At 38.0% G+C, this 26388-nt stretch overlaps 2 protein-coding genes across 2 annotated transcripts; one reads left to right on the top strand and one right to left on the bottom strand.

Annotated features, from left to right (window-relative positions):
* Nucleotides 1-701: 701 nt before the first annotated feature.
* On the bottom strand, nt 702-19010 carry LOC131769190 (acetoacetyl-CoA synthetase). The gene is made up of 19 exons (XM_059084947.2): nt 18481-19010; nt 17881-17984; nt 17456-17573; nt 16971-17081; nt 16157-16254; nt 15896-16010; nt 15320-15401; nt 14692-14833; nt 14514-14594; nt 14129-14253; nt 13364-13428; nt 13049-13171; nt 12015-12128; nt 10587-10712; nt 10193-10262; nt 8991-9049; nt 8266-8365; nt 5970-7411; nt 702-926 (listed from the first exon to the last, which is right to left on the bottom strand). Exons 1-18 carry the CDS (start codon nt 18626-18628, stop codon nt 7174-7176), a joined length of 2019 nt encoding a protein of 672 aa, XP_058940930.2. The 5' UTR covers nt 18629-19010; the 3' UTR covers nt 702-926; nt 5970-7173.
* LOC131769191 (beta-ureidopropionase) lies at nt 18981-25771 on the top strand. Its single transcript, XM_059084948.2, has 15 exons — nt 18981-19034; nt 19233-19384; nt 20628-20799; nt 21105-21192; nt 21701-21795; nt 22312-22396; nt 22790-22866; nt 23061-23115; nt 23261-23375; nt 23605-23686; nt 23982-24024; nt 24350-24376; nt 24474-24514; nt 24806-24892; nt 25348-25771. Exons 1-15 carry the CDS (start codon nt 18996-18998, stop codon nt 25435-25437), a joined length of 1248 nt encoding a protein of 415 aa, XP_058940931.2. The 5' UTR covers nt 18981-18995; the 3' UTR covers nt 25438-25771.
* The last annotated feature ends 617 nt before the right edge of the window (nt 25772-26388 follow it).

Genomic DNA, 26388 nt, shown 5'->3' with positions numbered 1-26388 from the left:
CTGACATTACAGGATCGCTCGAATTTGGCATTAACCATGAGAAATTCAACCATTACTGGTATCAATGGTTAGAAAATGCATTAATGCCACAAAAGATAAGTTTATTGTTTGCTTATTGTTATTAGATTTCACATCAGAATATACTATGTCTAGTTCTTCTTTATGATAAGAGTAATTCATGATGGACAACTATTCCCGGCCGTCGAAGAGGATCGCCGGGGCTTCAGACAAATCATTGAAGACAAAACAATTGAACATTAAAATAGCAGTCCTACATGACGTAGGTAACAGCAAATTTGTTCTCAAAAAAACGATTAGTCTAGACTCTGGCCCCTTTTAAACTGTGCTATCTCCAACTTGACTCCTAACTATCCAGAGGATGGCGTTCAACGGTGCAACACAAGAGGCAGCAGTACTCGTACTTGATATACGAAAATGGCCGACGCTAGTAAATAATAGAGTATCTGTCACTTTGACACGAATTTTGAAGACCCGTGTGTTCCTCATTTAGCCTCTAAGCTCGAAAGAAACTCCCACCACTAGAAAAAACTCCCAAGCAATATTTTCAGTGTATCTGCCGAAGTGTGATCGTAAGCCATGCGTTAGTTATCCTTTAGGAAGCGGATGTGGCAATGGCCATGGACGCAGTCAGATACAGAAAATCACCAAAATCAACGTCATTCTTAGATAATAAAATCACCTTTAGACTTGCCGTTGAATTTCAAGGTTGTATAGTCTTGTTTCCTACATGAATCTTGTGGTATTTTCGCCGGCATCAAATAGAAACATGTACCATTCGAAAACAACTGTGGGTCGCCGCGAAGCTCAGTCAGTGAAGTTTGACGTAGTTAATTTGATCAGGTTTGATTGACAGTGCCAGATTGTTGGGTGACAAGATTGGTATGTGGCGTGAAAAGAAGAGGAAACTGGAAGAAGAAAAAAAGAAACAAAATTTCACTATTTCTTCTCGAAAAAAATACTTCGAGGAGCGCTATATGATTTCTATGTATCTTCAAATGGGACAATTTAGAGAGAACCATTAGCAGAAATTGAATGAATTCCTAGCTGAAGGAATGAGGAAACTGATATTTTCCATTCGCGGTTTATCGATACTCTAGCTACTTTGGATTTCGTGTAATTTAACAAATCTTAGAGGCAAACTCTTCTTCATCCTTCTACATTGTTTGGAGTCTAAAACTGCGGGTTCCTGGACGGAAAATGTTCATAAGCTTTAGACATCCAGTTTTCTCTAAAGATACAAAATGAACATTTCAAAGTCGTGATCACGCGGCCATCAAAGACAATGAAACTTAAACCAGAATTTCCGACGCTTTTTCAAGAGCTCTCTGATCACGATAACAACAATCATGTTCCACTTTCTTTTTCAGTCTGTTGCGTTTCAATTTACCTTAAATCAGATCAAGTGTTCTTTGAACACAGCACAATTGCAGAGAAATATAATTTTTCCCTTTTTCAGTTTTTTCATTTCTACACACGCCTTATTAAACTCGCCGACGTTTAAGTTTATCGATAAAGGTGTAAGATGACTCTTAGATTTCACAGATAAAATCAAATTCCACGTCGGTCAGGATTTTCGCGTGCCATCGCAACATTTTCTGTTCTATCACTGACCAAGAAACCAAAAATTGGCAGAGCACCCTTACGTTCTCCTTATTTTTTTTCGTATCGAGTAAATTGCATCCCATGGAAGCTTACCTTTACTGTAGAAAACACGCTCATTCAAAACTTTTTCATCTTCCCTGCAAAATAATGTCTCTGCCGATCGGTTGCATGTTGAGATTTTACCCACTTGAACTTTACATAACAACGATAACAGGGTTCAGTAAAGACGAAAAAAAATAGAGATAAAAGCTGACGGTTGAAAATATGACTTCACGCTAACTAAATTTAGAAATTAGTTCCTCACCGTCTCGTTCAATGGTAAAAGCAAAACTCAGTTTCCTTTGTTTTCTGCTAAGTTTTGATTTTACGATTTGCCACTGAATTTCACATGCCGTATCACACCGTAGATAGTGTGACTTCATGTAGTGAAAACAGTATTTAAAGAGCGCTTAGCAAGGTGTAAATTGAACATTCCCAGAGAGATAAATTAATCAGAGCCGATAACCTTATATGATGACAGAAGTTTCAAAATTAGACAGAATATCGAAGTTGAACCTAAAATAAAAAACTAACTTAAATTGAGAAAACGAGCCTAAATTGCTCACAGCGAGGTCAACTTAAAAAAAATTGAGTTTATAGTTCGGTTTCTTGTGAGGAAATCTAGATGAATAAGACGGATGCTTAGACACGACATATGTGTTTCATTATCCACAAGATGATTCTAGTGAAACCCTTCTTCAGGGGTCAATACAACAATGCTATCGTATGTAACCATATGAAGGGGGCGTAAGTTTTCATTTACTTCGCCAACTAGTTAATTTTGTCTCTTGCCGATTGTGATAAATGAGAGGAGACTATGATGAAGTCAGGAGATTTCCCAGCGGATTTCAAAAGAAGTATCATTTGAATCATGTGATAGTAATCAGGAAATTGGCTTTAAAGAAAAGGAAACGATTTTTGATACTTCCGAGAACATTGTTCAATGAGGTCAATTTCTTCCCTTAACTTCGAAATTTTATCTTTGGCACTCCAACTCTATATCTTTCTTCTGAGGTCGCTAAGTACCATCGTATCGGGTCGCAACAAACCCCACTTCTTTCGTTGAATGAGCCGAAGAGAAAAAGACGATACAATGTTCAGGAAATGGCTTCTCTGACATCTTCCCAAGCTTGGATAACATCAAGTTCAGATAAAACCCCAATTTTAAAATGAAAAATAAAGATTCTTCACAAACGTATTGATAAAAATGAGCAGAATGGCAGCAGTCTTGACATAACGAGAGAATGTACTTCTAAAGTTTCAATCTGACTCGTTAAAGTTTTGTTAGTGTGTGGTCACGAACACAAATATACACACTGGGCACTATGGGGTTCATCTGATGTTATATCCTTGTGGGTCCTCTCGGCCTTTTCATCCTCTGATAAGTTTTCCAACAAACAAGCTTTATCACTAACATCAACATCGATACTGCATATATAGGTTCGCTGATGAATTCACAATTCTTCTCGTCAAATTACTTAAAAAAAACTAGCGACCTCTGTAAGGTTAAGTTTTTTTCCATGACAGCAAAAACTATCAACTTTAGCAGGAAATGTGCCTAATATGGGTAATTTATCTTTTGTTTTGTTAACGAAAGATGAAACATAATACAAAGCTAGCGTGTGTTTAGGATTTGGAAGGGAATCAACCTCTCAAGATTGTTTAGAATCATCAATCATTGTAGAAGGCAAATAAACGCCCACAGACCCACACATTTCCTTTTCTTTAAATTCTTTAAGGCGTGTTCTTAGTTTATTGGTTTTGCATCAAGAGACGTTTTATTTTGAAATGTTTTCGTTCGATAGACCCTAAAAAAAACACTGATTTTCTGATCAATAAGTTCTCGTACCGATACGGCCTCTGTAATTTTCGCATATAAAATGATTACACCATACACTATAGATTACGTTTGCTCGCAGCTTTTGCGGAATCATCTCTCACACGAGGGAATATTTAAATAGTTTTTCTCGGATTTTTAGCCCATAACACGGCACTTTAGTTAAATCGAAGCGATGTCCTTTAATCAAATGCTTATCAACTGAGGTTAGTGTGATAACTCACTTTCGAGAATTTTCAATTTCCTTTTCAGAAGCGGGACAAAGAAGAGGTGTAACCGAGATCATGTTCTATTTATATTCCCTCGTTGTTCTCTAGGACTTTATCGGAGGGAGCGGTTTTTTTATTCCATTACCTCTAACACTGTACAAATGCTAAACGGAAACCAGCAACATTGTGTGGCATCTTTATGGTCAACTGGTATGTTTTCCTGGTTCGGAAATGAAAATGGATCGGTGATTAGCTGATAACCCACGATACCTAAAGAGCATTGAATTTTTTCAGGGTGACTTGATGTTTTTGAAATGAATACACCTAAGATGGGTATGAAATGCTTTCTGAAAGGAAATAAGAACTTTAATGCAGCAACCGCGAGACTGCAGTAAAAATAATGCATTTACCTAGTGAGAAAGTAAACATTATTTGTCAAAATGAGAGGACGCGCAATTTTCCGCTTTTTTTCTTTTCTCATTAACCCTTTGACCCCTATAAGTGACTAACATCTCATTTCTCCTTAAAATATCAACCCTGAATCACACATTAGGGTCGGAAGAATAAAAGAAATGATCACCAACTGAAGAAACTCTCGATTGTTAGACAAATTCTCCTTGTCAGCATCTTAGGAAATGTATAAAGAATAGTAGGGAGAAAATGCATACTGATGTTAGGGTGTAAAGGGTTAAATCCGCAAATACTGGTGAAATGTCACAGTGTTAACCAAATATCAAAACACTGACTCATCTATCGAGGTTTTTCATCTACAAAAATATTCCTGAGGCTTCAATACCTATCCCTTTTGGATCCAGATGGAACTATTGAGTTGGATAACACTTGAGTGTTGCTTCATCGTTATCAGGACCACACAAATTTCTTGCTTTACGTTCAAAGACCTCTTTCAATAAGCAGCTTATACGATCTTAAATCTTGTGCCCGATTATTGTGAAGTGAAATAGTGTCTGGGGACCGAAATTTAGATTTCCGAACGTTTGATCAGAGTTAATCACGAGCAACTCTTCAAGGATTGTCTAAGCCTACGACAATTTCGGCTATCTAATCTTTTTCAGCCACAATTGGAGTCCTAATCAACATTTGTAATTCAGACCGTCAGATTCACAAAGTTTAAATTACAAAGGGCTATCAGTGACTGTATATTATTTCATAAAGAATAGATGCACTATTTCGAAATAATTGAATGTAAAACTCTTTTAAAGTAAACCATTTGATTCTTGCTATTGTAGCTTTCACACATTTTTGTTGTATCCCTTGAATATAGCATCGTTAAGATGCAAAATAATTTCTTATCGAACAGTGATTATTTTTTTTACGAGTAAAAAGTGCTAAAGAAACACTACGGCCTCTTGGAAATACCTTCAGGTATTTGCTTGTAACTTAAAACCAAGTTAGATGACTTTGTTCGTCTTTCGGCAACGTTTTAGGAAACTTTTGGCTGATTCTACGGTTCAGAGCCATCTTAATTTACCCCTCATTAATTCATACCATGAGAAAAGGGGAAAAAACGGCTTAATTCTTGCATGGGGTTCATTCCAGCCAAGTGTTCACCTGGTTGTTTTTAAACGAACATGAGCTAGAACAAACTGATATTGCATCCGTAGACGTTATGAAATTTTTCTGAAAGCGATCGAGCAGAACAAATTCTTATGCTAGGTTCACGTTTCTCTAATTTATTTGTTACCGCATCGAATCGACGGCTGTTGCAGTAGTTTCAACCTTTGAGATAAACAGAGTAATATGCAGAAAGGAAGAGATATCCAAAGTTCGCCTGTTTCATTTCTTTTGCGCTCCTCCTCAAACCCGCCCATTCGGAGATCCCCTAAGAGATAAGTGGAATTCTAGACATGACAGCAATTAATAGGTGCTTTCATTCCAGCCGAAATTTCCCTTTTTCATCAAGGATGTAGTATACTAGGACGAAGATAACGCTTTTAAAGATCTTACCACATATCATGTAACAAGCTTCCAATGAGTGTAGTTGCTAGCCCTTGCATCACCTTTGACCGCTACAAGCCCAATCTGCTAACTAAATTTACCAACCTTCTGTCTAAGAAATGAAGGTAACAACACTAGTTCTGGAAAGAAATAAGACAATTTTCGATAGCATCGCCATTCCCCTAGCCAGCCAACAGCGACTCAAATAAATTTTAAGCCAAATCACGTTCAGGGAAGGGATCATTCCAACTTTAGGATCAGTCACTCAAGGTAAGGCTGAGGGCAAAGCAAAGAGGACATCTTACCTTCAAATACTGAGTGTCTCATATTGATCATGCAAGCGAACTTAACTTGAACAGGAAAGCAATTTGAAAAGTCGATCCAACATTCTAACTTCGTAAGTGCTAACACCTGGATTTCCTCGTTCATTGTTTGAAGAAAAGAGGATTCAGCACAACAGAGATTTCCGCTCCTAGCTCAAAAGCGTTCGTGTTTAGAGCTGTTCACGATGTTTTTATTCTGTCGTAAACAAGAGGAGAGAAGCAACATTTACCTTAATTTTCTCTCTGCTCCCTTTTATCTAATACCATACAAAGACATCAAATGAGCCAGCAAGCGCAACTCGAAAAAGGAATTCCATAGCGTGTTCGCTGTGTCCTTAAAGACAGGAAATTTTCAGAGGTACTTTTACGAGGTGCCGAATTTCAAGTTGACTTAGCAGAAATCTCACCTCAAAGGGAATTATAGCGCATAATTCATCGTGACCTTGTTAAAAATAAAATAAATTTATTGATTCCAAGTCATGCTACTAAAGGAATAGTTCCCAACCTTCAAATAAAACAAAGCTTTAGCATCGGGTATGTGTACTGCACTATCTATATACCCACTGTGACTAAAAATATTTACTTCTGTATAAATACTTTCTTTACCTTTGGATTAAAATCTAGCTAACTGTGCAATAACATATTAAAGTTTAAAAATCAAAAGTGGCACAGTGCCCGCTTTCGACAATTAAATAACTTATCCCTGATTTTCTTTATGTAAAAGAAGCGTGCAATTTCTTGCGAATAGATGCTTTTCGAAACATATTGGGGTGACGTGTAGTGCAGTGAGATGGTTTCCTTAGTCACGTGACCCCGAACACGTCATTTACTGGGGCATCAGTCGGCCCATAAAAATTTCAGAAAAATTCAAAATAAATTTTTTTTCTTTGTGATTTGATTTGGAATATATGATTGTGTTTGAAGAACCAGGAAAGTATCGGAGAGCACGGAAATAATTCCTTGACTGGATTGCTTAAAATGTCTGGAAAAGGAGTTTTAGTATAACAATTTTTGCTTGCGCTGACTTGCTTCCAATATCCCTGAAAGGTTTTAAAAAATTTCCCACCACGGCCCATGGTTGATACATTTTGAGTTTGACACATTTAACATGTTAGTTCCACTCGAGCGTTTGTCTGTTTGTTTTCAAGTTAGATGAAGCGTGTTCTTAGACATGGATTTATAAATTTTATCCTTGATTGAGCTCAGCTATGCCACAGTAAAGATCCAAGGAGTTCGGGTTTGCTAAAGCTCCTCTGTTTTGGATGTGTTCTCCTGCAAGTATCCGTTTGACAGCAACTTCCACTTTCTTCCCACTTGCTGTGTAAGGAATCTCTTTTGTTTCCAGGATAATTTCTGGGACGTGTCTGGCAGACAGCCTTTGTCGGATCGTAGACTTCACGCGCGCCACAAGCTCCTCGTTAAATCTTAAAGTGAAATTAAGAGTTTGGGAAAATGGCTGAAAAGCTAAATGTTGGGAAGGAGTAATCTTCAAGTGAATTTTATTCTGTCAACTCTCCCTTTACGAATTATAAGTAACACGTACACTGTTCTCATAGAGAGCTTTTCGACTGAGTATCGTAAAACCAACGCAGGCAGAATGGCCACTTAAAGCGAATAAAAATACCCCCAAGAAACGATGAGAGCTCAAACTTAAAAAAAACTGCCTGGAGCGCGGGAAAACGCGGGTGACTAAGCCACGATTAGTTTCAGTACTGCATCTGATTGGTTGAAAGTCTGGCGCGAGTTTTCTGGACTAATCCCTATGCAATCTTGGGCAACCTACGACAACCAATTGAACATTTCTGTATCATAACAGTGTTTAAAATAACTCACAAAAGGAGATGGCTGGCTAATGTTTAAAGCAAGATGTTCGCACTGACATTGAACAATAATCTCAATTTCCTCTGCCGATTAATTTCACTTTATCTCCATACGCTCTCATTAGTTACTTTCTTGTACTAAAGTTTCGTTTTTCTCCTGTTTCGACGTAACCCACGAATTTTCTCTTCTATCAATCTACAATCCTCTTTTCTTTCATTACGAAGCATTATTTAACCCTTTAACTACCATGAGTGACCAAGAGAGAATTTCCCCTTACAATATCAATACAATATCAAGTAGACAAGTGATGAGAATAAAGAAAAATATCAGTTAGGGGATTACAAGTTGATCCAATACCAAATTCTGCAAACTAATATCACAAGAACTGTATGGCAGATAGTTAGGAGAATTACTTATGAGATCTTGGGAATTAAAGGGTTAAAGTATTATTTCCGACCTGAATCCGTTGCTCATCTTCAGAAAAAGAACCACCCGTTCTCCATCCTTCGTCTGTTGACCAACACACAAACTATCTTCCACTTCTTCGAATCTCTCAACTACAACAGATCAGGTAAAAACGCAACAGTCTAATGTCAGCCGAAGTACAATTGATTGACTATGTTATTTACTTTTTATGGGAGATTCTACCACAATATTCATAATCCAAATTATTCTGGATATGAAAGTTTTAAAACATAATTCAGTATAACTGTTTGCGTCCACAATTTGATCATTGGATGCTTTAAAAAGAGTGCAGAACATAATCCAAAATAAGCTCTTGAACAAAGAAGTAAACAACCCGATTAAAATTTAACCTTGGGTTAGTACTAATCGGCCTTCGAACAACTGGGCCCAGGAGGAATTGAACCCTAAACTTTCGGATTCCGCGCTCTGATGTTCTACCACTGAACCACAGTGAAATCTCTGATGAGCGAGGTCATTTCATGGTTCATATGTGATACACGCCCTGAATACTACTAAGATCAGTACTGTCAATAGCGCCGTGTGAGTAAATAGGAAACGTTTTCCAAAAACTTTAAATTAGACAGGATCTTGTTACTAAAGTGGGAAAAAGGCATGAGCCAAGCGAATCAACGGTTCAGTGCAGACAAAAAGTTGCCCAGCGACCATCACCGTATATTGCCATTCGATTTCCTCTACTGAAAAAACAAGATTCCTCACCAATATTATAAATTTCCGCACTCCCAAATCTCACACCAGCTGGGTTGAGGGTGCCATCACTGAAACAACAACAACACCCAACAATCAAGTTGAAACTGATCGTCAAAATTGCATCGTAGCCCTTTTGGTCCCTTACAATGGTCAATTTGTGTGTTCTCCATGTTCTCTCTTAACACTTCCTAAGGTGCTGACAAGGAGAATTTATCTCGCAATTACGAGCTTCTTAAGACAGTGATAACTTCCTTTATTCTCGCGACCTTGGTGTTTTTATTCGGCAGCATTACTGTAAGGATAAATTAGATGCTGTTCACCCCTTAGGGTTTAAGGGGTTAATCAAAACTTTTAACCGCTTCCGTTAAAGCTAAATTTTACCGCCTCCGAGAGAAGCTGCGAAATATTTTCTGGTTAGATCGACGCCTGCGTGTTTAGTTCTTTTTAAGACAGAAAATTATAGTTAGCGTTTCAGTTCAGGATAAGACCCCGTGTGATCAAGATCGTTTTTTGAATAGAAGACAAGTTTGACCGTAATCCTCGATAAAGTAATCAAGACCCACGAACGTTGGTAAGCAACAACTTGTTTTGTGATTATGTCAACTCGTAGTTGTTATTCAGAGGGAAACTTATCGCTTGGTTTTTTTCTTTTTCTTTTGGTTCGTTAATTGTCACGTGCTCATTTCCAAAATTGAGATTATTCTTAAGCTATGATCACACAATACTTAGGTAATTTCATCCCATAATGATTTCAGTTGACCGCTTCGATATAAGAACGCCACAAGGAATAAAGAAAGAAAGGATTCTATGTTGGTTTGGTGTTTATCGCGTGCGCGTGTATCAACCCGGGAATCGAGTTTTTTTAAATTCTAGCTTGAAAAGAAACATTCACAAAACTGTCTTGATTTGAAACAAAGATAACGATATACGAGAGGGTTCCAATGCTCTGATTGACTTCAGACAGCAATGTAAATTCTGTGTGCCTAAGCAGTAGCACAAAATGATTCTACGTTTCCACCACGTCAAGGCAGTCCATACTCAAGATATTAACATCAACATATCGCCAACTGAGTAACCGGGAAAAACTCATCAAGCAAATTGGTAAAATAGTTTTGTTTATATAATAGCTAGCGAAGAACTGTCCACAGGAAACCGAATTGAGACTAATAGTAGACGCCGTCTCATTCACGTTATCACATGCATTATTTTACCTTCTCCCCAGCATAAGAATTCCGCCGGTAGATGAGTTGATTGAGCAAAAATCTCCGTGCGTCCAAACACCTACCGCCAAAAAAAAAAAAAAGGCAGAAGAAATTAAAAGGAAGTTGGTCTAGAAACCACTTAATTTTCATCTCCGTAACATACTGCTTTGGGATTCCATTGAGTAATTAAACTTTCAAAAGTTGTCTTCTTAAGCGCTCAAACTCGACAATTTTTGGGGAACAACTTAGTAACCAGGCCGTACGGGATGACGTACGAGAATTGGTTTAAAATCAGCTGCTGCCTCTACTTCCATGACTAACCATACCGACTTCCATACCTTATCAGTTTGACATCATCTCTATGTTAAAACTGAAGTGCAATAGATGCTATTTTGAAGCTCACCTACAAACTTGTTGAAGTAGGCTTTCTTGTATTTGAGGCCTTGAGGGTCATTCCAAAAATAAATAGGCATACAAGGGAAGGGTTTGGTACAAACCAGCTCTCCGCTCTGATCATAAACAGCTTCACCTGAGTTCAGAAGAAATCATGAACACAGTAAGAAAAATAGTTTTCTGTAATTCTCACAGACCGACTTTATATAGGCAAACTTAGCTTGCAGGACAAGGTTGCGGGAGGTAGCGCGAGGCGAGCGCGAGGTAAGTGCGCGTTGAGTACGACCCGAGCACTCGCCAGTTTTTCCAAGCGCTGGAAAAACGCAAAACGATGATGTTGGTAGCGCGAGATATGGCAAAATGAGAGCCTGGTAATTGACCACGAAGAGAAATTCGCGATTTATTTATTGGTCCACGCTCACAATTTAAAATTCCATGCTCCATCACTCTTCAATAACGTCAGGTGAACGGGACGAGCAAATTTTCTTTTATTGGTTGTTGGATCACGAGTAATGGCGTGATCTTCTTGTCTCCATATAATGTACACAAATGATCCTGTATTTAGCTACACTATGACGTAAATCCAAGTGGTTCAGCCAATCAGCCAGCTCCATCACAGTGTGGTTCCACTATCCTCTCTTTCCGTTTGACTGAGGGGAATGGTACGAGTGGCCAGTTGACAGGTCGCAGGTGTTAATCCCTAACTTATCACGGGTTGCCATGCGAATTCCCATCATTTGATTGGCTAATTGCAGTCGCTTTTATTCCGAGGAGAAGATGTAAAAAAATCCGTCAAGAAAATCGAGTCAAACGTCATCCACATCTACAGATCGAGTGAACTTGGCCTTAAAGAACTGAATTTGAACTTGAACTTGGACTTGGCTTTAAAGAACGTGAACTTGTACTTGAACTTGGCCTTAAAGAACTCGAACTTGAACTTGAACTTGTGTGACAGTGTGCGTGACAAGTCTGGCTGCTACGTAAACTAAGCCCCAAGCTTTCCGGCTTTTTAGCGAAGAACACTTTTGACAAATCAATAGTTTACTACTTAGACATGGACAGAAAGACGACGTCAGAGAACAGAATCCAAAAGATGATCACAGACCAGGGATCCGCAAAAGAAAAGATGAGAAAGTAAAATGGAAAATTACTGTCCTTGTGAGAAACATGCGAAATCTGAGACAGAATGACAAACTTGTGATTCAATTTCGCGCCGCTGTCAATCATTCTTGTAACGGACATAAAAGTGCAAAAACAAACAAAGTGGATCGAAATCCTCCGATCACAAGTAAACAAGACGACTTTTCGAAACCCTTGCAACGTCGCACCTGTATCCCGAGAGGTCGGAGTCGTGAAACGAATTTTGATTATCCACGCTGTTCGCATGGTACGTAAAACCACAAGAACAAATTGTTAGGAAATCAGTGATATTTTTTACCGTCGTGGTTCCAGCTCTCCACGGCCATTCCAAGGTTTCTTGTTTGAATTTCTCCACGGTATACAGGGACAGTTGGATTTTGACCGGCAAAACATGAAATAATGTCTGTGCCCCCTGTAAATTAAAAAAAATAAATTAAAAACGTTTGTTCGGCAATCAGAATGAGCAGTCGCCTGGTGGTTTGGACTTCAGATCGAGAGGTCTGAGTTCGAGCCCTACCCAAGTCTTAGGTAAAGACCCTCTCCTTTCAAAGCCCCGCTTTTTTCAATCAAGATCAGAAATTGGTATCATTAAGAAATTTCAGGAGACCAGAGGAAAAGCTAGGAGGTTACTTGTGATGGACTTACATCACATCCAGGAGAAGTAAACATACTCCAACTAGTGTGCACGACAGGCGTCATTTCGGTAAGTTCTTCAGGCAAGCGCGAGGCGAGCGCGAGGCGAGCGCGAGGGAAGAGACTCGCGTGGAAAAATGTGTCAATTTTTTCGCCCTGCCTCTTCCCCGGAATCCGAAGGTCTGAGGTTCGATTCTTCACTGGGGACTCGGAATTCTTTTCTTTGTCCCACGCTCGTGACAAGACGATAAAACATCTTTATCGATACAACCGCTTGTTCTGCAGGTTATACTCCAAGTCCCTTCATGCCGCAGAATAAAAATCATCGGTTACAGGGACAAGAATTGGCAATTATAGGTCACGTGAAAATCAAGACCACAACGCACAAGTCTTACCCCACGTCTGCATTCTCGACATATCGATGATCATCAACCTTACAAATCCTTATATTTGCGCACTGTAATTTAAGTTCTATTCCCTATTCCGCTAATACCCATTTAAACCTTTAGCCCTCCCGCACTCCCGTTAAAAAAAAGCACGACCACATACAGATACATGTATTGTAAGTGACGGGCAGCTCACTTAATCTAAATCCCGCTACCTGCCATGCTGCTACCAAATCCCGCAACCCGGAAAAGCTCTTTTTAGCTCTTAATATCTCTCTACAGAACAGCAGTCAGTAAATAGCTTCAGGCTCACCTGAGATAGAACCAAGGAGTACATCGTGCTTTATACTGTTGTAAACGTAGTCATAACTGGCCGGTTTCAGGGGGGAGCCCGTTGACAGTATCGTGTGTAAACGTGCTAGATTATGCGTCCTAACTAAAAGAGGGAAAATATGTTATATAAAATTATTATGCAGTTTTTGACTTCCATAAACAAACAGGTATATAAGCTACCACATTAGCAGCCATCGTCATGGCATGGCTAATAATTAGATGGCTCCAAAATTAAGATGTCAAGTTCATAAATAACTAACAAAAACAAGCAATATCGGAAGGCCTTATAGCTTACTTGGCTGAACTTCCCTGTCTTCCAAAGCTGACAACCACTTGGCTCCAGTTCCCAAAATGGTTATTCTAGTTAGGTGGAATAGCAACAACTTATTTAATATGAGTAGAATCTTGAGCCAGCCAGAACTTTCAACGAAAATCTGTGTTGTTCGAGATGACATATAAGTGATCTGAGCTGGTGAAGTCAATTTTTATTTCTACTCATTAATTACGCATCAGAGCGCAAAATCTGAAGGTCTGAGGTTCAATTTCACATGGGGATTCAGAATTTTTCTTTGTTCCACGCTTGTGACAAGATAAAAAAAAATCTTTCTCTAATTATGATGATGTTGGATATCAGTGTAAACCTTACTGTAAATGCTGCCACTCTCTAATGAGCCTCAGATGCTTATTAAAAACTTCGGATCAATATCAGTATCTGGGCAACTGCCCACCTACCCCTCCCCTAATTCAACAACAGTCAATTGATAACAAGTTAGGGTTAATGTTGGGTTAGGGGAGGGGTAGGGATACTGATATTGATCCAAAACTTCATTGTAGACCCATTGAATAACATTACAATTGATATTTCATAGTTTCTGATTAATGGGCAGGGGAAAGAGAAAACGAGAAAACGAGAAGTGGGGGGGGGGGGGGAGCTCAAAGCTCAAAACAGGGAACTTCTTAGGGGGTTGTCAGTAAAAAATAATGATTCAGTACATGGTGCCTGCAGTGTATGCATGGTTGTGCTCTACAGTTCACCAAATTTCATTGCCATTCATCTCACCCTATTTTGTCGACTAAGTCCCAAATGACATTTGGTGAAGGAACAAAAGGTGATCCATCATACAACACAACAGAGGCTCCAACAGCGAGGGCAGACACTAGCCAGTTCCACATCATCCAACCTGTCTGTTGGGATCAATGTACAATGATAATTTTATAAGACTGAAGACAAACTAACACAGCAACATACTAATCACACTTAAAACTAATTGGTCTAATTTTCAATTGAACATCAAAAGTGATCTGGGATACATTTGCTTTGCTTCACTACACTTTGTGATTGGTCTGGAAAATTAATGCCCAAGACCTGGAAAGAAATTGTTGATGATTACAGATGTAAAAGATAAATGGAATTGTGTTTTGCAAATCTTATTAATATCACTTACAGTGCTGTAATAAAAGATAACATCTTGTCTGTTCATGTTCCCATGAAGGATATGTTCTTTCAGATGCTGGATTAGAGTTCCCTTGAAGAAAAAGTCCAAGAAAATTTTATTTTTGCTTTTGTTTAAGATGGCAAAACATTTTTGAGTGGCAAAAGAAAATTGAAAAGCTTTTACTTACCCCAACAGAATGTACCATGCATTTTGGAGGACCAGTTGTTCCAGATGAGTACATGATGAAGAGGGGATGATTGAAGGGAACTTGTGCAAACTCTAGAACTGGCCACTCATCAGCAAATTTTTTGAAATCATCCAACAACACACTTGTAAGAAGGAAGCAAGGATTGTCAAATGACTTTCAGACCTATTAAATGGCTATCACAACAAATGAGGATTAAAGATTCCCCTAAAGGTCAAGTTTGCTGGTGGTGCAGTTATATACTATATGAATTATACCAATTTATTGATTTTGATGTCTCTGTTTTTTAGTGGACCATAAGATAAGAAGAATATCATTATGGTACTTTAGCCACAAGCTATAGTTTTTTTTACGATTTCAACAACAAATTTGAGATTGTGAGACAGCTTTGCAAAAAAACTGAGATCAAGAGACCAAGAAACCCAAAATATTTGATAAACATTTTTCACCCTACCTCTCTTTCCTCTTTCCTCCCCCTTTCCCCCTCTCCCCCCCCCCTCCCGAGAAGCACATGTATGTAACTATTGGTTGCTCAGGCTCAGCCAAACTAGCATCAAGGAAATCTGAAGAAACAGCTCATCTACAACAGCCAAAAGAGGACACAAAATACCTGTTTGGGATTCCAGAGAGGTCAATGTCATCTGCTTTTCCAACAAATGGCATCACAACTACTTTCTCTAGCTCGGGAAGACCTGCATTAAAAAAATTTCAGAGATATATAAAACACATTCATATACATGATAACGGCACCATTGCTATCAACATCCTTATTTACTACTAATCATCATCATTACTTTTATGAAATAACTACCCAAAGAGTAGCAGTTTATTGACTGTTACCTCTGAGCTCAGCAAAGTTACTGTTGGTTTTAAGTAACATGTACTTCACTCATTTATAAATGCCGCTAATCCATAAAGAAAATGTAGACAAGAATTAAGCTTAGGTCAGGATCACTTTGTGATATAGAAGACAATCAACTCCCATTTCCTCTATTGAAGGATTTACTGAAGCAACACTGCCTCTGATCAGGCCAGTATCAGTCACTACCCTGGTTTTGGGGGAGGGGGGGCTGCTTAGAACTCTTGCTGAGTGGCCATATTCAGACATGAAAAAATCACACCCTGTGAGATGGCACATACCTAAATACTCACCCCCCTTAGGTCTAAGTATTGTGACATGACATACTTTTCACTACTTGAGTTAACTTCTCCAAATGGTTGTGACTTTTGTTGTTGTATCTGACTGCATCTACTGAGAAAATAACCTTTGGTTTGATTTGACTAAATCTGTCCAACACACCCTGCAAAAAAAAAAACAGTAGCTAATGTAACACTGATCCTTGGCCCTTCAAAATTCAAGTAAAATGTGATAAAACTTGGCCCAGAAATTTTTCATCATAACTTGAAAAATATGAGATAAAGAGACATGTGGATTGTTCATAAGTACCGTAACACCAAAATCTGGTGAAGTAGAACTCCAAATAGCTCCAATGCTTGCAGTAGCTAACATGGCTTCAACAGCTAAGGCACAATTGGGAATATAACCTGCAAAATGAGACAAAGAGTTAGTAAAAACATGAGCCAAGAAATGGCCCCTAGCCCAGTACATCTGGACATGAACAAGAAGAACTGCCTCCAATGGCCAAAGTCAAGCTTTGCAGAAGCTAGAAATAATTTGTTTGGAGAATTACTAATGAGATCTTGGGAGTTAAACAGTTAAGGAAAGGACTAATATGTAACCTGCCTGTACCCAGTCCAGACCTCTCAGTTATTGATGTCTAGATAAATTTTAATAGAGATTAATATTCACTAAAAAACATATTCTAGTGGAAAGTTACTACAAGAACAAAAGCCAAATAGAACCAATTAAGCCATGACAAAAAACTGCTTTTGCTTTCTGAAATTCATTTTATATGAAAAGTTTATAGGCCTCAATTTCATGCATGCAACTCAGTTTTTCTGACTCAAGTCCAAACATATTAATCCTTTACTCCCCAACATACCAAATACTAGACATTTTCTAGGGTTCTGGCATGGAGAATTTGTTCAACAATCAACAGCTTCTTAAGTTGGTGATCATCTCCTTTACTCTTGTGATCTTAATGTTTGATTCAGGGGAGTTATTGCAAGGAGAAATAAGATGTTAGTCACTCTTAGGAGTGAAAGGGTTAAATAAGGACCATTAGAGAGGGTTTCAGTCATAACTAGAGTCACTGATTCGTGTTCTTTTCTAAGAGGTTCATTTGCGCCTTTGTACATACCAACAACTCTATCTCCTTTCTTAATACCAAGATTTTTCAGAGCAGAAGCTAGTAATGCCACACTCTTTCTTAGTTGATGAAAGGTTATGGTCTTGACCTCTTGCCCTTCTCCTGTAAAAGATTAATAGAGATGAATCCTCAACATTTTGACTGTCTGTGAGGCTAAATATATTGTGATAAGAGGGCAAATTGTGGTAAGAGGGCAGGCCTCACTGACATACCTTCTCCACCCCCAATCAAACCCTAATCACACCCCAATCACACTCCTCTCACTTGGGAGAATACGAAAGGGCATCACAACCTGAAAAAAATGTTGGAAGAGAGGAGAGAGGGGGTTCACTGCTAAAGACTGATGTTTTGATTAGGAGGAGGACAAGTTACAGTTCTCTTAACTACAATGAATTCCAAAATTTTATATGAGCTCAAGATGAAGGAATTTATCTTGGTATTTTGGTGAAAAAAAAAAACTTATCACTTAGCTGCACCTGCAGTGTACAAAGCAACTTTCTCATCATCAAAGCGTAGAAGATTTTCTGCAAAATTAAGGTGAGCGCCATGGAACCATTCTGGAACCTCTTCCATTGGTTTAGACTCATCTAAAACCTTTATTAAAAAAATGAAACTGATATTGCATTGCTATTGTAGTGGAAAATTCTGTTTTGGTCACTTATGGAAGTTAAAGGGTTAAAACAGCCAATGAGATTCTTATATCTCATCTTACTCCCAAAGTTTGCCAGTGAAATGAAATCAACAAGTCAGTTTTGTTTAAGGGTGCTTTCCAAGTTGTGTTCTTGAATATGGTAATTGATTTTATTTGTCTATAAATAGGAGATCAAATAGGGTGTTATTGAACATTTTACCTCATCTAGCAACTTGGAACAACAAAAGATATGATAGAAAAATCTGGTACCTCATCATATGGATGGGAGTGGACAATGTCGGCAAATTTCCAAAACATTTCCCAGAAATCTGTATGTTGATTGACACTCCACTTACGCAGCTCCTCATAAGTTTCTGTATGGATTCAAAGTAAAGCAAAATCATATGCAATAGTGTGTTAAAAAGAATCAGGAGATCTGTGTTTTAACTTCAAGACTTTTTCATGGTATAGAACTGATTGAAAATTGAAAACTACATAGAAATTGCATTGTATTTTTTCGACTATTCCTGAAATTATTCAATCAATTCCCTTGAAGCAGCATCTGGCGGTATGTCAACGAAGGGGGGGGGGGGGGGTGGTGAAAATGGGTGTGTCAAGGGGTGTGTTTCTTCTCTGATTACAGTATCTTACAGTAGCTTAACTAACGATGAAAATTAAAATTAACTAAAGGCTATAAAATGGAAATTATAAAGCGACTCGACCAATTAAATAGCCAAACTGAAGAGAAAATCAAAGATGACTTACTATTCAGTTCAACAAATCTCGCTGTTACTGTAAGTGCAAATAGAGTGATTTTCTGAATTTCTGCCACATTACAGGTTCATATTTTAAAATGACTTCTGTACTCACCTAAATTCAAGCCAAATGTCCGATTCACAACTGACTGGAAATCGCCAATATTGGTCGACTGATCTGCATTTGGCTTCCACATACATTTAGGTTTCTCTTCTAGCACTGAAGCCATCGAGTTCGAATCTCCGCTTGTATCAGAAGACATAAATCACAAAAATACGCGTTTCTAGGAACTACCGAGCTGTTCTTATAGATAAGGATAGCTCTGTCTTCCCGAAACTTTTCCTGTCTTATGCTGTCTAGGCAACGTTATGGTCTTTCAACAAATATTTCAAAACTTGTTTGAAAAATTTCGTAACTTGGCGCGCCACGTCACTTAATTAATGCCAGCGCCCTATGGGATTTGTCAGAAAATTTCTCTAAATGTAATTCATTAACAATTAAATGGGCTTCTTCAACCGGTAAGAGAAATCACTCTGGACACATAATTCTCTCTCGTGTAAAACATTGCTGGAAAAATTGTAAGAATAGCATTTTTTTCACTGAGAATTGCCCTAACGCCGCATCATCCGATGTCAACCCACCGTCATTACACTATCTGCTTGGGGAGGGTAGGTAAATTTAGATTTTGAGACGTTAGAAATTGATGTCATTTATTTGCAGCAAACTGCAATCAACTTGATCCTCTTATAAGTAAAAACTCCTGAGAAGAACGGAATGTTTACATATTAGTAATGTTTTAGAACAAAACTGAAAAACCCCATACTTACCCTACTCTAGTTGGTAGAAGTTGCTATTTTTTTATCCAGACTTCCACGGATGAAACTTCGGTCATTGAAGGTCATCGGAGCCAGTTCAACATGGCGGCTGAGTTTACAAGTCTGGAGAGTTGCTTGGAAAAACATCTTCCACCGAAGGAGCTAGAAGAGGTGAAGAGAATTTTATATGGAAAGCCAGTTAGGTAAGTTGTATATTTCAGTCGAGATCACTTTACCAGTGAAGCTTTTTTAGTGTCTTTGTCTGGAAGTAGTTGCGTGGAAGTCGAACGCACCCTAGAAGACTCTAGGACAGCGGTCAATCCATTGGTCAGCTTGGCTGATCGAGACGATTGCGCCCGACAGAAGACTTTCAGCAATGCTTTGGAACAATTTTCCTGGACAATTGGTGATTTCAATACTTTTACGTGTAATCGCCCCCTGCGGCCCCGGTCCCACGGTGCGTACACCTCGCGACGTTCCAAAACATAGATGTTACAAGCCAAGAACATTTGGACTCATTACTTGAAGCTGACAGGATTTGGACGCTGATGACAATTTTCCAAGGGTGAAGACAATAAAAGGTTCCATTTTCTGAGGGCCTTGACAAAAATCAGGAGTTCTGATTTCTGCGTGTCTTGAGGAAGTGGGAATAAGGATAAAGTGACCCCTATCAATCCTGTGGAGTTGTCTCTTTCCAAACCGTTTAACTCCCAAAATCTGATTGTCAGTTATTCCCTCTAGCTGCTAAATATTTCCATATAAATTAGTTACAAAAATTTGGTGTTGGATCAAGATAGCAACTTCTACCTGATAAGTTTGAGTGTTCTCATTACAGTTTTGCTTGATAATATATAGTTATTGTAGGGAGAAGTTACACGTTAAGCACCTCTGGGAGTTAAAGGGTTAAACAGTCCTGCACATAATTATGCCAAGTGACCCAAAGCAAATGTGGCCCTTTTTGGTTTCTGTAGCATGAAGCAACTGTGGCCTTTTTTTATTTCTGTAGCATGAAGCTATTAGGAGTTTTGCTGCCCCCCTTCCTTATTAGGTGGAATGTTAGTTCTAGCATTTCATCAGGCTTACCTATTGGGTTATTATAACCTTGACCAACATGACCCTTTCAATCCGAATTCTTAATCCACTAACCCCTAAGAGTGACTGGCAACTAATTTCTCCTTACCATATCACCCCTAAATCAAACATAAAGGCATAAAGGTCAGGAGAATAAAGGAACTGATCACTTACGAATTAAGCTCTTGATTGTTAGACAAATTCTCTTTGTCAGCACCATAGGAAACTTTATAAAACAGTACAGAGAATATGAAAAACTGATGCTAGGATGTAAGAGTTGACCATTTCATCTCCTCTAGGACAAGACTTAGTTAAAAGTCTATTATCTAATTATTAATTGCTTTTAATGTATAGATTTTTATTTTTTTTGAGCAGTAAATTAGAGCTACCTGAGGGGGCACTAAAAATGGCTGCACATGGAAACTTTGAACTGGCAGGATACAAGTTTGATGTCCAAGAGGAGCAAATGCGTAGACCTCGAATAGTTAGAATAGGGGCTGTACAGAACAAAATAGTGCTGCCTACATCTGCACCACTAGCAAGTCAGGTAAGGAGCTTGTCGATCATTTCCTTTATTCTTGTGACCTCAATATGTGATTCAGGGGTGATATTGTAAGGAGAAATTAGATACTGGTCACTCTTGGAAGCCAAAGGGTTAATGTCTTCTAAAATCACTCCTCATCAACTCAATAAAACCACAGTTGTTCCATGGATAATAATAATTATTGTAGTTACAAGTGTTAGATTAGGTGTTGTTTCCCTAAAAGAAAGTTACCTCACCTCTGGTGATTGTGCTGTTTTTAAACTATTTTTGTTGTGGTATTTACAATTTATTGTTCTTTTGTTGTGTAGCTGTCAGCTCTCCATGCAAGAATAAAAGAAATTACTGAGGCTGCAGCCATGTGTGGAGTCAACATCATCTGTTTTCAAGAATGTTGGAGTAAGTTGTATTAGAGCTAAGAGTGGGATACATCTGATTGTGTCCTTATGAACCTCTTGTAAATCTACATATAAAGAGAATGATGATTGACATGAGTAAGGCTGGAGATAGAGAGAGACATTGAAGAGTAAGGGTACAAAAAATACAGTACCTACAAGTATTCGTCACCTGCCTTAACTTGACTTGTTCAGGTTGTTATAGGCTCTGTGCAGTAAGGGAACTGGAGATTGACAATATAGTTTGTGTTGTCTCATTTGTCAGGTACAAGCGACTCCAAATAGGCACCTGCTTGGTGGTAGAAGAACTTTTAATGATAGAGAATAAATAAAATCTTTAAATTTTTCCTTAAGTAGTTCTGCATCTTGTATTCCTTTTACATTTAATGGCAATTATTACAGTGCTTCTTGTAGCTGTGAGTATTGAAATTTCATATTTCAAATTTGGCTCTTTCTAGGTTTAGTATATTAGTTTTTCTCTGATATTACATCCTCCAATTTGTTTTTATCAGCCATGCCATTTGCTTTTTGCACCCGTGAAAAGCACCCATGGACAGAATTTGCTGAGTCAGCAGATGATGGGCCAACTATTAAACTCTGCCAAGAGGTATGTTAGGGTACTGCTTCAGGCTTTTGGTCAGCCAGGAGGAACAAGAAAGGTATCTTGGTTATTAGAAACAGTACAGCTTTCTGGTAGCTAGGTAGTAAGTAAATGTATCTGCTTGTAAAGTGCTTGCTACCTGCTGATAACCAGTACATAAATGTCATTGCACACTCAACATGTGAGTATTTCTCTTTAAATTTGGTCAAATTGGTTGACTCCAAGGAAAAATGAGCTACATAAATTGGAATACACCTCAAAATACAACTGCAGCAGTCTAGAATTCCAAAATTTTCCAGCAGAGTTTGGACTTCCTTGGAAGCAGGAGACTCTCCAGCCCTTCAAAACTACCTGCCTGTTATTCAAAACTACCTATTTCTACCTTATTTTATTGAAACCCCCCAGAAATAATGATGATTGATATTTTCTGGATAGTCATTAACTATAATACCAGTAATTAGTTTCACTTGCCTCTCATGGCTTCAAGTTCCTCTTAATTCTTTCCCCTATTTGTTTTACCAGCTTGCCAAACAGCACAACATGGTCATAGTGTCTCCAATTTTGGAAAGAGACAGTGTACATCAGGACAAAATATTCAATACAACAGGTAATTAAAAATTCCTAAATTGGTATTGCTGTGATCTTATTGTGTTACTTTATTGATTTTTAAGATTGCAATAATTTTATCAACTTTTACATGTTAGTTTAATCAACCGTCTCTACATCACTGTTAATGACTACGATATAACAGTGCACTTATTACAGTGTTTGTTTGGGCAACTGTCGCACAAATCTAGTTATATTGTGAACCAACTTTGGTTCATGTATAGTTGATGGCAATGCTTGACAATAAAATGAAATTTCATGAAAAATTAATTATTTTTTAAACTTTGTTAACTAATTCATCTGTCAAAAGTGATCTAGTCCAGCAATATTATTTCCTTAAAGTCAATTTGTTCTGAGACAATGTTTGATCCAAACAAAATCTTACATTTTTCAGTGATAATTTCCAACAATGGCTCTGTCCTTGGGAAAACAAGGAAAAATCACATTCCTAGAATTGGAGATTTTAATGAGGTACAAGAATTTTCATTATTACTATTTTTATGGTTAAATAATTTCAACCTGGTTAAACAGGGTCCTATATGAAATCCTCTCAGATCCACTAATATCCTGAGGGAGAGCTCTGTAGTCTCATAAAATTTACATGAATAAAACAGGTAAGCTCTAAAACTTTAGCATTTGTCATTTCTTTTTTAATTTGTTAATAGTCAACCTACTACATGGAAGGAGATACAGGACACCCAGTGTTCCAGACACAGTTTGGTGAGGTTCACTTTTTTCAAATTTCATCAAATGATTTATGTTTATGGATGGTATTGGATCTCCCAAAAATGTTTCTTGTTAATCTTAATCAAACTTGAAGGGCCTTTCAGAGTTTTTTTGTTTTTGTTTTTTTACTCCTCTGCAGGTCGAATTGCAGTGAATATTTGTTATGGTCGTCACCACCCACTAAACTGGCTAATGTATGCGATAAATGGTGCTGAGATCTGCTTTAATCCTTCAGCAACTGTAGGTGCTTTAAGGTATATGTGTCTTTTTGAGCTCAGGTTTCAGTCTCTTTTGATGGGGAAGGGCACTCAAGGGAAACTCCTGTGGGGTTATCCCATCAAGGTCTTAAAATCTTACCCTGTCACTAGCACATACCCCTTTAGTCCAAGTAAGGGAGTGTCCTTTTCCCCTCCCTCTTTTCCACCCATGTTTTTTTTTTTTGCACCATAAGCTTACAGACTAATATTCTTATCTGTTTTGCAGTGAACCCATGTGGCCCATTGAGGCTCGCTGTGCATCTATAGCCAACAACTACTTCACTGTGGCAATTAACAGGATTGGAACTGTAAGTACACTTACCCTGTTAGAAACAAAACTGTCCCATTACATTCACATTTGCCTTGTCATTGGATGAATATCTTCAGCTTTTTATCTCTTACAGGAGGGTAGGGATGTAAGGCCAAGATGTGGGACTAAGGCCCTTCCCTTTTTGTTCAGAGGATCAGAGACTTGAGGTCTTAAATGCTTTTGTCAGAAAGACTTGAAAGGAGACATAGTGCTTCAGATCCATGTAATATTGCATACCTTACATTTGAGAAAATAAAAGGCTTTCTCTTTACATGTTCTTTTGCCATCCATAGGAAGTCTTTGAAAATGAATTTACTTCAGGGGATGGCAAACCAGGTAGCTGAAATAACTCAGTAAAGTAGACATTTATTTTGCTTTTTGCTTTCTAACTTATCTTCCTTTTTGCAACTAGGATTAAGATGATCTCTGTAAGATATATGAGAGTGGAAGAATATTTTTAAAAAACATTTTAAAATGGATGTTTCTCTCAAAAACAGGATCTGCAAAATGCAAAAACCTTGCTGGTTGTAGTTATGAAATGTTTTAAAATGGTCTGAAAGGGCAGGGTTGCATTTATGGTGTTAAGTGATGAACGGAGTACAAGAATTATGAACTTTGGCAATAACAATTAGTTATGTAAATTTTCCATTTATTTCCTCAGCTCATAAGGACTTTGGTCACTTTTATGGTAAGTTTTCCTCTTGCTGATATTTAATTGATTTTTATGATTAAAGTAGGTGATAATGAACCATGTCTGACCATAATATTTAACTTTTAATTGTTAGGTTCCTCTTATGTTGCTGCTCCAGATGGCAGTCGTACCCCAGTGAGCTATTTTGATTTATATTTTTATATTATTAGTCTTCAATAGAATACACAAAATGAAAGATAGACAGTCAGGTAGTGATATATATATATATTTATAGTCTTCTCAGAATGTAAGCAGCCAGTTTTTTTACCTTGTTTGAAGATCAATCTCAGTCTTACTCATTGCACAATGCCCATTGGATGGTTTGGTCCAAGATTATCCAAGGGTCAGCAATATCATGGACTAAGAGACGATTTTTGTGACAGATTACACCTTTTTATTATAATAAGTATTGTTTTTCTTGCACAGGGTTTATCCAGAGTTAAAGATGGCCTCCTTGTGACTGAGGTAGACTTAAACCATTGCAGACAAGTTAAGGACCGCTGGTGTTTTCAGGTGTGTAAGGTGGAAGGTTTCTTGCTATTTGTAGGAACTAAAATCACTGTGGGTCTGCTACAGACTTCAGGTTAAGTCCTGGAGGACAACTTACCATGGTATGCTATTACATCATTGTTAAACCCACTCCCTCCCCCCAGAATTTTGTTAAGTGTCCCTGGCAGTTTGTTTGGTACCATTGTATACTGCTGAGAGGAGATGGGGCAGTGAGGGTGTTTTTCACCACTCCCTAAAAACACAACACTATGACCAGGCCATGGTCTGAACCTGAACTTATTGATCCACAGTCCAGTGCCTCAACCACTAGGTCACCACTTTTCCCTTGCATCTCACTTTACACTCTGAAAGATGTCATGCAACTCTCCCTCTCCAGATCATTGCCTGATATCCAAAAATATCTGCTGTGAAACAGACTTCTTTAGATATCACTAAAATTTATTCTCTTCATTTCCTAGATGACTCAGAGGTTGGAAATGTATGCAGAATCATTGACTCAAGCTGTGAAACCTGGTTACAAGCCACAGATAGTCCATGACGAAGCTTAGAGCAATATACATTGAACTTGCAGATTGTGGATATGTTCTGTGTTGAAGTCAAAAAAATTATCCTGTCTTGACAAAATGCACCAATTAAGAGTTACATTTTTTAAAACACCTACTGACACAAAGAACTCACACAAAAGGAAAAAAACCCTTTTTTTTTAGTTTTGTGTTTGTTGTGATTCTGAGAATGCAAAGAAAAAATTAACTCTTGTATGAGGATCTATGGTATATAAGGAGAAGAGACACTATTTTTGACCATCATGAGGAAATGATGGTAGTTTCCAGTCAGATGATAAGACAGCATAATTAGAATTGATTAAAATTTTTTAGTTCAATTATAATCTCACTTGTTCCTTTGTCTGCGCGCAGGGTGTGCGTGTCCTTGTATCGTCAATAAAAGGTTCTTGTTGGCTTTGCTATAGATACAGAGTTTTTCACCACTCACAGGTGAAACTCTTTCTCCATAAAGCAAAAATATAGAATTTGTACTTTCATTTAAACTTTTTGTTGAGCTCGGTCTACGGTTTATCTTTTTTTTTTTCCAAATGTAAGCTTTGAACTCACCGTTTTCTGCATTTTATTTTTTTATGCTTGGAAAATGTGTCCTAATAAGGGCTTGTTATCATAGGTATGCTTCTTTCCATGAGGGAAACTTTTATAACAGCCTGGGTCACTTGATACACCAACCACATGATCTGAAACTGACCGTTTATTGGCTGCTTGGGCAGCAAGTTTACCAAGGTTTCCATTACTTTCTTAGGCCACTGCTCAGAAAGTTATTGTTGTTTTTGTCTTTGTTCATTCTTCAAGCACTAGGTTGGCCTTTTTTTTAATCTGCTAAGGTTTAAGTACATGAAGGATTTTGTCTTTTTACTTTTTTTTCACATTAACGAGGATATTCTCAGAAAAGACCTGAGAATCAATATTATTGTTCTGCGTTCTGATTGGCTCCTG

This window comes from Pocillopora verrucosa, chromosome 2, assembly GCF_036669915.1.
Source record: "Pocillopora verrucosa isolate sample1 chromosome 2, ASM3666991v2, whole genome shotgun sequence".
NCBI lineage: Eukaryota > Metazoa > Cnidaria > Anthozoa > Scleractinia > Pocilloporidae > Pocillopora > Pocillopora verrucosa.
The sequence above is the reverse complement of the archived record's forward strand: the minus strand, read 5'-3'. Positions and strand labels throughout refer to the sequence as shown.